Genomic DNA, 12,442 nt, shown 5'->3' with positions numbered 1-12,442 from the left:
ACCTTCAATGCTGGATCTCTCATCCAGAATTCACAGGCAGAGCAGCAGAGGAGGTAAAAAAATGCCTGGTTTAATTGTAAAAAAGTTTTCACATGGAAAAAGCTTCAGATAAAGGATGACTCATAACTTTAATTTAGCTTTAAATGCTTGCTATTTGCAAACCAAACAAGACATTCCCTACTCCCTGTGTTACCTATAAACCAAATCAACAAAGATAGCTTTCAGTTGAACAAAGCATGCCTAAGTGATAAGGGGTGAGAAATATTTTCTGCATCATTATATTACTTACACAAACTGAGGGAGAAATAGCAAGGGTCCCCACTCAAACACCACATTGAAATGTGAACTTTAGTAGCATTCCAAAGGCACATTCGGACAAAAAAAATTGATATTGCCACTTTTGTTTTAACTACTACAAAGATACAAAAGCCTCTTGGCTGCTTTTTTTTCTTTTTTTTTTTTTTTTTTTCCCCCTCAGCTTTATCGGGCACCACATACACCCAAACTCCTAGCTGACAGACATTACAGATCAGCTGAAGAGGAATCGCTTCTTCCCTTTCATTGAAGAGTAGTGAGAAAACCAGATCCTATTCACCCGGCATTAATGTGGAAATCATCTGTTTGCTACACGTTCTGTAAGGCAGCTGGAACAATGAGGTCCCGAAGGAGAAGCACCACGGGGCTGGCGATGACCCGGGGCGGGCTCACCGCCCCCAGAGCTGCGGCGCGGCACGCGCCGCTGGAGGGACGCCGGGGACCTCGCAGCTACACGTCCTCATTCCCTGCATGGTCAGCCTTCCCCGGCTACGTGTGCATTCCTGCAGGAATCCTGGCTCTTCATTGAGTGACTGGGTTCCCAGGACAGAGCAGGTTTCAAAAGAAAACTCCGTGCGGGTGATGGTTAAGCGGTGTTTTGTGCACGCGCCCTTTATTCTCCGAGCCGGGTTTAATTCTTTGCTCGACATAGAGTTTTCCTTTGCTCACACTGAGGTGGTTACACCGGCTTGCCTAAGAAATCCAAGGCAATGAAGATGGGAATCCTTCATTGCTGAAAAGACTGCTAAAAAAAAATATTCTAGGATTTGTTATCATCAGATGCACAAGGTCTTATGTCCTCAACAGAACTATGTGCTCTAAAAAATCATTTAAACTGAGTTACTTTAAAAATGGTAAATTACAGTTTTACCCATGCAGGTGAGATAAGCAGCAACTTGACATCCAGAGCAAAAACTTTCCATACACCTTTTTCCCTAAAAAGAGATGTTACATCAGCACTGCGCTTACACAATCCTGTCTTTCAGAATCTTGAAACTACAAGCATTTGCCACCACCCCCTCCTTGCCTTGGTAAACTCAACCACCAGCAAATACCTAACAAACTTTCTTTGGCCATGTCCATACACAGAAAAAAACTAGAGCAACAATTCAGATAAAATATTATAGGTTTATTTAAAACTTATTTTCACCTTGAATATGCAAAATACAAATTCCAACAAAATGTTCATTATTACTTCGTAGTTTACAAATATACAAAATAGAAGTTTGCTTAAATTTATATTACATATTTATTATGTAAAGAACTATATAGAAAACATTTGTTCTGCTTAAGGCATATTTGGGAATAAACCATTGTACAAACTATTGCACATCGAAACCACAGTGCATTACAGACTGTCTGCATAAAGTTATTTTCTTAACAAAAAGATAAACCAGGGTTATTCACCTGATTTAGGTCATAATTGGCAATCGGAAGATAAAAAATAGTTCCTTGTCAGATATGCAGCAGTTTGAGAACTTTGGCTTCCTGTTTTGGTACCTCTAGAACCAACAGTCACTAAGCACCATGAAATAGGCTTTTAAAATATAATTCTGTACCTGAATTTTTCCTCCTCTTTTAACATTGTAATGGCTTTTAGAAGGAAAAAAAAAAAAAGAAAGTACAAGATGACATGTACATCTAATATTGCATTGAAAGGAAATTAAGGGAATGTAATTTCCCTGTGTAATATCCCCACCCTCCGAACTACAAGCAGTCTGTTTAACCCTGATATCCGTGACTTCCAGTCACTCCTTGGCATTCTGTAGTCCAGAAATAATTCAAGTTGGATTTACAAATGGAATGATAGAAGATCCAGTCATTGACCCCAACGTCTTTGGTTCTCTTAAGTGTATAACTATAAAAAAAGAAAGTTGCAATGTCCGTATGCAGTTATCCCTCTTTTCCACTCTTTGGAAGACTTCACCTTGATTATCTGTAGTGCTTAAAATGAGTTCTCCCCGTCTTGTGGAAGACAGTCCTTGTGCTGTAAATACTGAATCTCTGCGGCAGTCGGGGGAAAGATCCACTGCTTTCCCAAATCAGAAGTGCCTCTTCATGTGTAAGGCGAGGTGGTCCGACCTGGAGAAGGCTCTGTCACAGCGCTGGCACTGGAAAGGGCGGTGGCCTGTGTGTTTTCTGTAGTGACGAGTGAGTTCATCAGATCGGGCAAACTTCCACCCGCAGCCTTCCCAGTCACAGTGATAAGGTTTCTCACCTGTGAAAAAAAAAAACCCAAAAAACAAGAAGTGAAACACATGAGTTAGGGTTTTCGGGTTTTTTTTACGGCTAACACTTGTAGCACCTACTTTCAATCAGTTGTCCTAGATAAAACAAAGGGTGGTCAAACACAATGAACTTCACGAAGCAGTTGCAAACAAACTACAAAGACTAAAAGAGCAAAGCTGTCTTTTCAAGATGTACAGATGCTATGAAATGCTACTGTCACTTAAATCTTCACTAAAACGCTTGTTTTCACTGCCTTGCACATGAGACTTCAGAGCACCTGAGTGTGTATTTTTGCTGGTGGTGTTACACAATCAAATACCAACCAGAAATAGCTCAGCAGACAACGTATTTAGATAATTGTAGGTCTCAAGAATGAAAAAACAGCCGGAAACTGTTTTCATTAGCTCAGCCTGATTAAGGACTCAGTCTTGCTAGTGTCTTCATTATACAAAAACTACTGTTGATGGCAAGATGAGCTTCCCAACAATTACAAACTCCCTGTCCTACACATCCTGGGGATGGTGCTGACTGGCTTGGAGCAGATGTTCACTGATCACTTGCCCAATTTTTTTCCGCCTTTCTGCCATTACCTGAAGACGTAGCCTAATTACTGCAGAGCCAGTGTATTTTCCCTTTCCCATCTCCCCTTCAGGAGAAAGTTTTGAATCAGGTTCACAACCCAGGGATTCAAATTATGCAAATTCCCAGGTTATTTAGTCACTGTTACGGAATGCCCATGCTGGCGAAACCCGTGTGCTGTACCTGCTTTCACAAGCTCAGTTATTGCAACTCTACACTCAGCTGCGAAGTTAGAAACTGGGCTCAGACACAGACTTTGGGCATATTTTATTCCAATTCTAGCAGTGGACAATCGATAGTTAAACTCTCCTGGTGGAGGGGGAGATATTCTACAGGTGGTTGAAGCACCCCATTGGCACTGCCAGCAAAGCTGAAAGCCCCTGCTCTTCAGGGAATCTATCTCCGTTTTCCCAAGAAGGGAACAACAGGTTGCAGAAGTGCACAACCTCTTGCCCTACAGCCAGGAGAGGAGTGCATGTGCGAAGCATTTAACCATCAGCAAAGAAAGTAGTTATCTTCAAGAGAGGGCTACTGCCTTTTCAGAAGTGGGGCAACACAATGCAGAGCAACAAATCCCAGCCGGCTTCCAGCTACCTGCTAATTAGCTAGCCACAGAGCAAGAGAGAAGTAACAAACTCTGACTTGGCAAGAAACCCACCCGCTCCCACATCTGAGTCACTCTGAACCATTAAGCAAAATGTCAAGCCAGTAAGGGAAGACTGCTCAGGACTTCACGTAGCCAAGGGGGGAGGAAAAAAAAAGCCCGGAAACCCAGCAAGGAAAAACCTTGTTGCTTTTAACCCTGCTCCTGTGCTCACACCCTTCCACTGTCCGAGGGGGTCACACCCCCGTGCTCCTCAGGCCAGGACATCCCCCTGACCCCGGCGCTGGCACTTACCTGTGTGGGTTCTCAGATGCGCCTTGAGATGAGAGCTCTTGGTGTAGGTTTTGCCGCAGCCCGCATAGTCACAGGTGTGTGTGGCCGTCCTTTTCCTAGGCCACGACCGGCGTCCCCTCTTGGGCTTGGTCTCCTCAGGCAGGCAGCTCCCCGGCGGCATCAGCTCTAGAGGCGGACAGGGAGGAGTGAGCACGGCCAGCGCCCAGCCGGGACATCCGCTCTCCCAGCACCGCGGTCTGGACTCACCTTGGTACTGGAGCGCGCCGGGAGAGAGCTGCTCGGGCAGGAAGGTGGGGTAGCCAGGAGCCGGGGGGTACCCCGGGGGCAGCGGCGGGTGGCCCAGCCCCGGCGTGGCGGGGAGACAGTCTCTGCCGCTCAGCATCTCCTCGGGCCCCAGCGACGGCGTACTCCGGGCGGGCAGCGGGCGGCTGCCCAGGGCGAAGTCGTGCTGGGGGGCTCCTCGGGGGCTGCTCCCGTGCGGCGGCGGCGGGGCCAGGGTGCACGGCGGCGCGGCCTCCTGCTTGATTTTGGGGCACATCCGCGGCAGGGAGGTGTAGGGCGCGCCGGGGCCGTCGGCGCCGGGCGGAGGGGCGGCCGGACCGCTCTTGGGGCTAAGCCCCGGGTGGCTGTAGTCGCCCACCGCCTTCACCACGAACTTGCCCTGCAGGCTGCCCAGGGGCGGCAGCGCGGCCGGCGCTGGCAGGTACACCGCGTCCAGGTCTGGCCGCATCAGCTCGGCCACGAAGCCTCCCGAGGGGGACACGTCGGTGATGTCGGCCAGGTTGAAGGGCGCGGCGGACCCGGCGGCGGGCGCTCCGTCGCAGCCGCCGCCGCCGCCGCCGTAGAGGAGACCGGCGGGCTCGGGCCGGGGCAGCGGGTAGGCGAAGGGCCCGGCGGGGCAGGGGCTGGCGGTGGGGGCCGGGGTGGCGGCGGGGGCCACCACTATGGCGGCGGCGGCGGGCTCCTGGTGCATGAGCGAGTTGGAGAGGATGAAGTCGAAGTCCAGCAGCTCATTGAACTCCTCGGCGTCACGGCGGGGCCCGAGAGCGGCGGCGCCTTCCAGCTCCGACGGCGGCGTCTCCACCGGCCGCGCCGACAGCGCCGGCGGCGGCCGCTTCAGCTGCGACAGCTCCTCCCGCCAGCGCTGCGGGGACATTCGCACGGCTCAGCCCCGGCCGCATGGTACCGCGCCCGCCCCGACGGCCCCCGCCCCGCCCGTTCCCGTCCCGTCCCGCCCGGTCCCGTCCGTGCCGCGGCGCCGCGGCGCCGATACTCACGTTGCCGGGGCCCGCGGGCCGCGCCGCCTTCTCGCGGCCCGCGGCGCCCGCCGCGAAGGTGGCGATGGAGGGAAGGAGCGTGCCGCTGAGCGCCATCTCGCACTCGCCGGGGGGCTGCCTGCGGTGGGGAGACACAGCGGAGTCAGCCGGCGGCCGGGCAGGGAGGGGAAGGAGGGAGGGAAGGCGGCAGCCGCACCCGGCACCCACCGCATCCGTGCCGGGGCGTCCCGCCGAGCCGCCGCCGCCGCCGTGGTCCCGAGCGCCGGCGCGGAGCAGAGGGAGGGGAGGCGGCACGGACGCGCCGTCCAGCCGCGCGGAGCCGGCGCAGCGCCGCCGCCGGGGCGGTGCCGCGGGAGCGCCCTGCTGCTGCTACTGCTGCTTCTTCTTCTTCTAGCTCGGCGCTGCGCGGAGCGGGGCGCGGGGCGCTAGCGGCGCCGCGGGGACGAGGAAGAGGAGGAGGAGGCGGCGGCCGCCGCCCGGCAACGCGGCTCCGGCACCGGCAGGGCGGCGGCGCGAGGCGTTTCCCGAGGAGCCGCGGCCATGTGGGGAGCCGGGCAGGACGGACGGGGCGCGGTGGTGCCAGTGAGGAAAGAAGGGGTGGATGGAAGGAGGGATGCGCCGGGCGCGCTCCGCCGCCGCCGCCGCCGCGCCCCGCTCGGCACTGCGCGCTCCTGTCGCCGCCGCTCCCTCTTATCACCTCACTTCGCGGGCGCACCGCCCCCGCCGCCATGGCGACGGCGACAACAAACGGACATGTGGGGAGAAGGGGGGGACGGGGCGGGACGGGTCCGGGGAGCGCACAGAAAGAGCGGGGGCTCCGCCCCGAGCGCCCCGTGACGCGGGCGCGGGCGGTGACGCGGGCGCGGGGGGGCGGGACACGGGGACACGCGCCGGGGATGCCCGCGCGCCGCGGGGGCTCCCGCACCGGCGGCGGGCTGGGAACTCCCGTCGGGAATGGTCGGCCCCGTGTGAGGAAGGGAAGGAGGTGGAAGGGAGCATCCCGAGCGGCCGCCGGGGCGCTTTGCCTGTCCGCCTTCCGCTGCATCTTCTTACTGTTTTTAGTTTTCTTTAGTTTTTATTTCTTTAACTTTTTTTTCTTTATTTCTTCCCTACTTTTTATTTTCCCCTTTTTCTTTTTTCCCCCCTCCTTTTTTGAATTTTATTTTTTGTTTTTTTGTTTTTTTTTTTTTTTTTTTTAATTTTAGTCCTTTTTTCTTTCCCCGTTTCGCTCATTTCCCGAACCGCCCGACGGCGCGGTCCTTCACACGGCCCGTGCCATCCCTGGGCTATTCTCGACTCCTCCATCACCGGCACCCGGCGGTCCGGGGAGCCCCCACTAGCGGCGGTGCCGAGGGCGCGTTGGGTGCGAAGCTGGGAAGTCAGTAAAACAAAAACAAAAACAAACAAAAATTAAAAAAAAATAAAATTCAAGAAAACTACAAAACAATCCCCAAATTTAGCGCAGCCCCGCGGGGAACCGCAGAGAACGGCACGGGCTCCTCCAGAGGGCAATGGCGAGCCGGCGCCGCGCCCCGGCGCCGCGCAGCCCCGACGGGCTCCCGACGGGCTCCCGATGGGCTTCCCGATTTCCTCCGTCCCGCCCCCCGTGCGGCGGGGAGTCCCGGTGGGCCATGTCCCCGCTCCTCCGGCGCTGTCCCGGTCCGAGAGCGGGGTCTGCGGGCCGTCCCCCCTCGGCAGCCGCCCCGCTGCCCCCCGGCGCCGCCGGCCGCTCTCCAGAACTGGTCGGGCCGGAGGGGTGAAGTCCCAGCTCTGCGTGATTTGCAAACATAGTAACTTTAGGATGACTAAATTAAACCCTAAAATAATAATAAAATGCCGGGCTTTATTTTGCCGGACCGGTTTTACCGGTTTTGTGTTATGAATGTTAATTATTAATAACTTTGGCACTAAAAAGCAGAGTGTTGTTTTTTGGGTTTTTTTTTGGTTTTTTTTTTTTTTTTTTTTTTTTTTTTTTTTTTTTTTTTTTTTTTTTTTTTTTTTTTTTTTTTTTCTCAAAGTCCGTGTCTTGGCAGAGGATGTGCCAGGAACCACAGGTACAAAGAGGATTAGTGTGGGGAGAGGAAGGCTGGTGAAATATAGGACAATGTCCAGAAGGGAAGGGAGGCACCTTCCCCGTTCAGGGGTGCGGGGCTGGGGGTCTGCTCAGCCCCTCAGAGCAGGTCCCAGCTGTGACTCCCAGGCAGGGCTGGTGCTCTTAAGACTCTCTGAGTCTTAACTCAGAGTATCTGAGTTGAGTATCTGAGTTATCTTAACCACTCTGAGTATCCAAAGTGAATACAAACAGATCCAAGCCTCCCTTCTAGCTTAGTCTCAGGAGAAAGCCCCTGATGTGGAGCTTTGCAGCTCTCTGAACATTCCTTCTCCATCAGTTGTTTTTCATTTGTTTCCTCTCACTGTAAGTTTGTTAATTTACAGATCTCCCAAGCAATGCAGCATTTTCCTGGTCCAGATTTCTAACTTGGGATCACTTGAGGCCAACATCAAAATTAAAATCACATCCCTTATTAGAAATAGGAGAACAAGAATGCTTCAGAAGCAGATAAGTGATCTGATATCTTTGAAATAAATGCCAGAACTTCATGGGTTCCAGGAAGAGAGGTTTTGAATATTGCGGACTGAAATAAAACAGGTTTGCTTTTACAATCTTTCATTAAAATATATTTGATTGCCATGTTTCTGGATAATTCAGGCAGACACGTGTGAGGTATGTGTAAATTTCCTGTTAAAAAGATGTGGCCCACTTTCATCTGAGTCTTGATTTTTAGTTGTGTAAATGTTGGCAGGGTGCTTAAAAAAGTGGATGTTTGCAGGAATTGGTAAGTCCATCGACACCTGCACTTGAATATCCCACATAAAGATCAACACATTCTTTTTTTCACTAATGAATCACAATAGTGATTTCCTCCCTTAGATGATAAGGACTGAGATTTAATGGTCCCAAGAGTGGAAATTAAATGCATGAAGTTTGCAACTGCTTACAACTCATGCCTTCCCAGCCTACACAGCAACCTAAATGCTGTTTTCTTGGGACAGATTTATTTTAACATGCCTTTTGTCGCCAGCTGACCATTTCTCCCATGTCTCAGTTTGCTCCAAATTTCCCAATTTTCTCTAAAACTTTCCTTCCACTAACTCAGAACACAGCATGTTTCTGTGCTGTTCAAAGCCGGCTTTGGGAATTGCCTAACTCAGATAGAGAATTGCACAGAATTTGTGTCCCCTCTTGCCTTGGGATGTGCAATGACATTTTTCCAGATGATGCTGTGCTGGGACAGAAAGGAGTCTGCTGCAGCCCTCGCTGCTGGCCTCTGTGTGTTCCTCTCCCTCCCTAGGTGGAAGGAGGAGGTTTCCTCCACATTTACCACATCTCACAGTGGGAGTGGGGTTGCCCTAGACTTGCCACTGGTGCTGCTCACCCATTTTGGCAGAAAAGTTATTACCTGGTGCAAACAGCTCGTACTGGTGGCCCAAGTGTAGAGCAGAGTAAAAATGAGTGAGTGAAAAGCCTTAGTGTCCAGCCTGAGTCAGTGCTAAACTGGTCACCTGTGTGTATAAACCACAAAAGGCAGAGAGAGAAGCCAAGGAAGAACACAGGTTTCTGCAGCAGAGACAGTCCTCAGGAAATGGCATCACACATTGAAAAACATTAAGAACATCAACAAGGAGAAAAAAAACAGTCGAGCCGATTGTGCCTGAAACAAAGACCAATCTGTTTATCTTGATATGTTTATTTTAAAGCTTAAGTTTGGAACTCGATTTTCAACAAACTGCCTCTCAGGAGCCTCGGTGTGCAGCTTATCCCCTTTGATTTGGTTGTCTGTGGCTGATGGCATCAGGGACTGCATGCAGACTTTGGGTACGATTGTGTCACAGTGTTGCTGGGGTCAGACAAGAAGACGTCTTTCCTGACATTTTTGGGATTGCAGTGTGTTGTCCCTGCAGCTACAGGGCCAGGAGCTACCAGGGCCCCTGCTCCAGTCCTGGTACAACATAATGAAAGGGGAATTGGGAACAAATCCCTGATGCTGGGTTACATCCAATAAAATCCCTGTTGCCGATTCATCAAAAGCAGCGATTCCATAATCCTTGGTGCTGTGCCACGTTTTTCCCTGACAAGGCTTCTGGAGATCATGTGAAATTCGAGGAGATGCAGCATCTGGAGGGTTTCTTGTGTCCCGTGCCACCCAAATTAGCTGCACTGCAGCCAAGAGAGAGGGAAGGTGTGAGAGCTCACACAAACACCTGCTGTGCAAGGCGTGCTCTGGAGAGGGGGAGTGCAGTACTGAGGATTTACCCTCCTTCCACAGGATCTCTGCTCACCCTGGAGGATGAGAGAGCCCAGACTCCAAACTGCCACCAAACTGCCCTCCTGGCCTCTCCTTCAGGAACACCTGTCCTTGGGGATCTGTTTTTTTGCCATGTATTGTATATTCCTCACCAAGCGCAACCAAGCTCAAGCCTTATTTATCCGTTCCTGCAGGTTACTTTGTTTTTGTTAAACAGAAATAAACCCCTGCTCAGCTGGCAGTTGTACTTGTAGATTATTAGTACAGTGCAAAGGGCACACCTCTGAAGATTGTGAGCAGTTCCAGGCAGGTTTCGAGCAGTAGCAAGTGCGTACATACACAGATGGCACATGCACCCTTGGGGTCATAAATGTTCATGCTGAGAATGTCAGCAGTGCCCGTGGCCAGACTTGTTCTCAGCTGCCTTTTGGAAGCCTGGCCACATCTTGTTGATAGTCATGTTACTTTTCTAGGAGGTGTTTAAAAGACATGTGGATGTGGGACATGGTTTAGTGGTGGGCTTGGCAGTGATGAGCTGAAAGGTCAGGTTGTGATTCCCACTGAGTTTCCCCCAGGGTGATAATTTGGCACCACCAAGGATCACCTGCATACAGCAACTTTCTGCTTTCAAACAATCCAAGGATTGCTGTATTAATTCCTCTAAAAATACCTTGAGTTGCTTATGGAAAACAAAGAGCTTTTTTTTTTCTTTTTTTTTTTTTTTTCATTGAGCATAAGCATCCTCGCTTTGATGGGTTAGCCCCATCTGTCATTGTTTTTAATGGGTTTGCCCCATCTTTGAATTTAGATGTTCCCCAAACTCTAACAATGACTTAAATGAGTGTCTCCCACAGTGGGACTGGTGCAGACAAAAACTCCACAATGAGCATCCTTTTCAAAGTCCTGCATGTAATGTGGGGACACTCACACACAGTGAAGAGGATGAATTCTTGTTTATTTATTTGTTTGTGATTTTCTTTTTTTTTTTTTTTTTGCATGCATGAGGCTGATGGCATTGTATTTTTCCAGACCCAATGGAGGAGTCACAGAAAAATAGAGATTTGAGAAATTACCAGCTGCTGGCTAACCAGATGGTCCCCACTGATGGGTGACAGGTTTGGTATATGCTAGAAGATGCGGGGAAATGTATCTGTGAGAAAACCAGGTTGCTTTTTGGAGCTGTCTCTGAAGAGGCCAAGAACTTGTATTACTATTAATTCACCTTTCTTCAGGACCAGATTCTCTCATTATTATCTGTGTGGCATACTTAAGGCATTGCTGTCTCTGGAACTTGTAATTTATCTGTGTGTCTGGAAGAATCACCCTTTTGGCTGCAAGAAGGGGATTTACCCTTTGATGATCTCCCCGTCCTCTCAATACCTGTGGAAAAACTATGCAGAAGAGATCTTCCCAATCCTCCCTGTCCCAGGCCCTTCTTTCTCAGTATTCCTCATCTTTTAAATAGTAATCTTTAACTAATTATCTATCTCTGTTAATAAAAATGAAGTACCTTACTACAGATTTGGCTTCCCAGAACATTCCCAAGCAGTTGCAGCATAAAATAAGTTCACCCTCTCTTGTAATTCCAAAATGAAGCGTCATCATTAATGGAGCAATGTCCTTACTAATTTAATTTTTCTTGTGGTTGCTGAAGCTGATGGGAGCAGGGAGACTTTGGCACACCTACTCTGATGTTCAGTGTTTCTTTTGCATGTAGAAAAACTGGAATTTTGCTGCTAGGGAAATTCTGATACTGCAGAAATTCAGGTTTCAATACCCAACAAGGAAAAGTTAGCTGTCACTCCTTGAGGATTTTTCAAACCTTTCTCCCTGATTAAGCTCTGATGGTTTTTTTCTTTTTTTTGTTTGAGTAAAAGTGGTGCTTCTAAGGAATGTAATCTGAATTGATAACATGCTTCCTAACAAAGAATTAAGGTGCCGGACAGGAGAAAAATAGAAAATACAGGAGCGCTGCTTCTTATGTGTAATACATTTGAATTTGCATAAGAGAACTTAGCAGCAAAGTACTCCTGAGTTTAACCAGGAGGATTTGCAATTAGATTTGTGCTAATGAGCTAGGTAATCACAGGACAGTAAACAACACCTCTGCCATCTTTCAATGGTTCCTCCCACTCAGCATTGTAGATAAATTGACCTGGACAGCTGATTCATCCAACATGTCTTTCTAAACTATTTGCTGTGCTGAATTCAAGAACATCTGTTGTTTCCCTGCACCTGCATCCAGCAGAGGAAACGATTAGATAAATATTCCCCTCATTTGAACAGGAATGAGGGGAACACTGGGAGAAAGCACCAGCGCTGCCTTGCTCTGAGAATAAATACCAGGCTTTCCACATTGTTTCCATAAATTCCTTCAGCTTTGCTCCAATGTTAATGGACCAGCAGGAGCCCATTACTCTATGATAACAGTCCTTTGCTCTCTTAATGAGACCAATATGCCAACTGCTCTCTGATTTTTGACACAGGCACTGCACAATGATGGCATTGCTGAAGGACAGTTTTGGTGGCTCCATTTCTTCCACAGAAGCTTTGCCACGGGCAGCTGGTGGCACAAAACAGTCCCTGCCCTGGGGGAAACACCTCACCACAGGTGCCCGGCACCAGCAGAAGAGTTTAAGCTGCCCATCCTTGCTGAGTGTGAGATTCCCTGCTCACTTCATTTCTGCCATCAGGCAGATCGTGTTCGCAGGGCCCTGAGAAGGGGACAAGAAGTGCCATAGGAAATCAGTAATGAGAAAACATGGGGAAATTAATAATGGTGCATTCTGAGCAGGGAATTTGAATAGCACGCAGTAATTGAGGCCCGGGGCCACGCT

The 12,442-nt window shown here is 50.0% G+C and overlaps 1 protein-coding gene across 2 annotated transcripts; it reads right to left on the bottom strand.

Annotated features, from left to right (window-relative positions):
* Positions 1-1,423: 1,423 nt before the first annotated feature.
* On the bottom strand, positions 1,424-5,987 carry KLF4 (Kruppel like factor 4). 2 transcript variants are annotated; one of them, XM_041464578.1, is made up of 5 exons: positions 5,506-5,986; positions 5,299-5,416; positions 4,268-5,165; positions 4,022-4,186; positions 1,424-2,533 (listed from the first exon to the last, which is right to left on the bottom strand). In XM_041464578.1, exons 1-5 carry the CDS (start codon positions 5,508-5,510, stop codon positions 2,358-2,360), a joined length of 1,362 nt encoding a protein of 453 aa, XP_041320512.1. In that variant the 5' UTR covers positions 5,511-5,986; the 3' UTR covers positions 1,424-2,357. The 2 variants fall into 2 exon arrangements, with proteins under 2 accessions (XP_041320512.1, XP_041320511.1); XM_041464577.1 differs by having other exon boundaries at positions 4,022-5,165; positions 5,506-5,987.
* Between the last annotated feature and the right edge of the window lie 6,455 nt (positions 5,988-12,442).

This window comes from Pyrgilauda ruficollis, unplaced genomic scaffold (genome assembly GCF_017590135.1).
Source record: "Pyrgilauda ruficollis isolate IOZ18807 unplaced genomic scaffold, ASM1759013v1 scaffold180, whole genome shotgun sequence".
NCBI lineage: Eukaryota > Metazoa > Chordata > Aves > Passeriformes > Passeridae > Pyrgilauda > Pyrgilauda ruficollis.
Note: the sequence above shows the minus strand (reverse complement) of the source record. Positions and strands in the feature narration are given on the sequence as shown.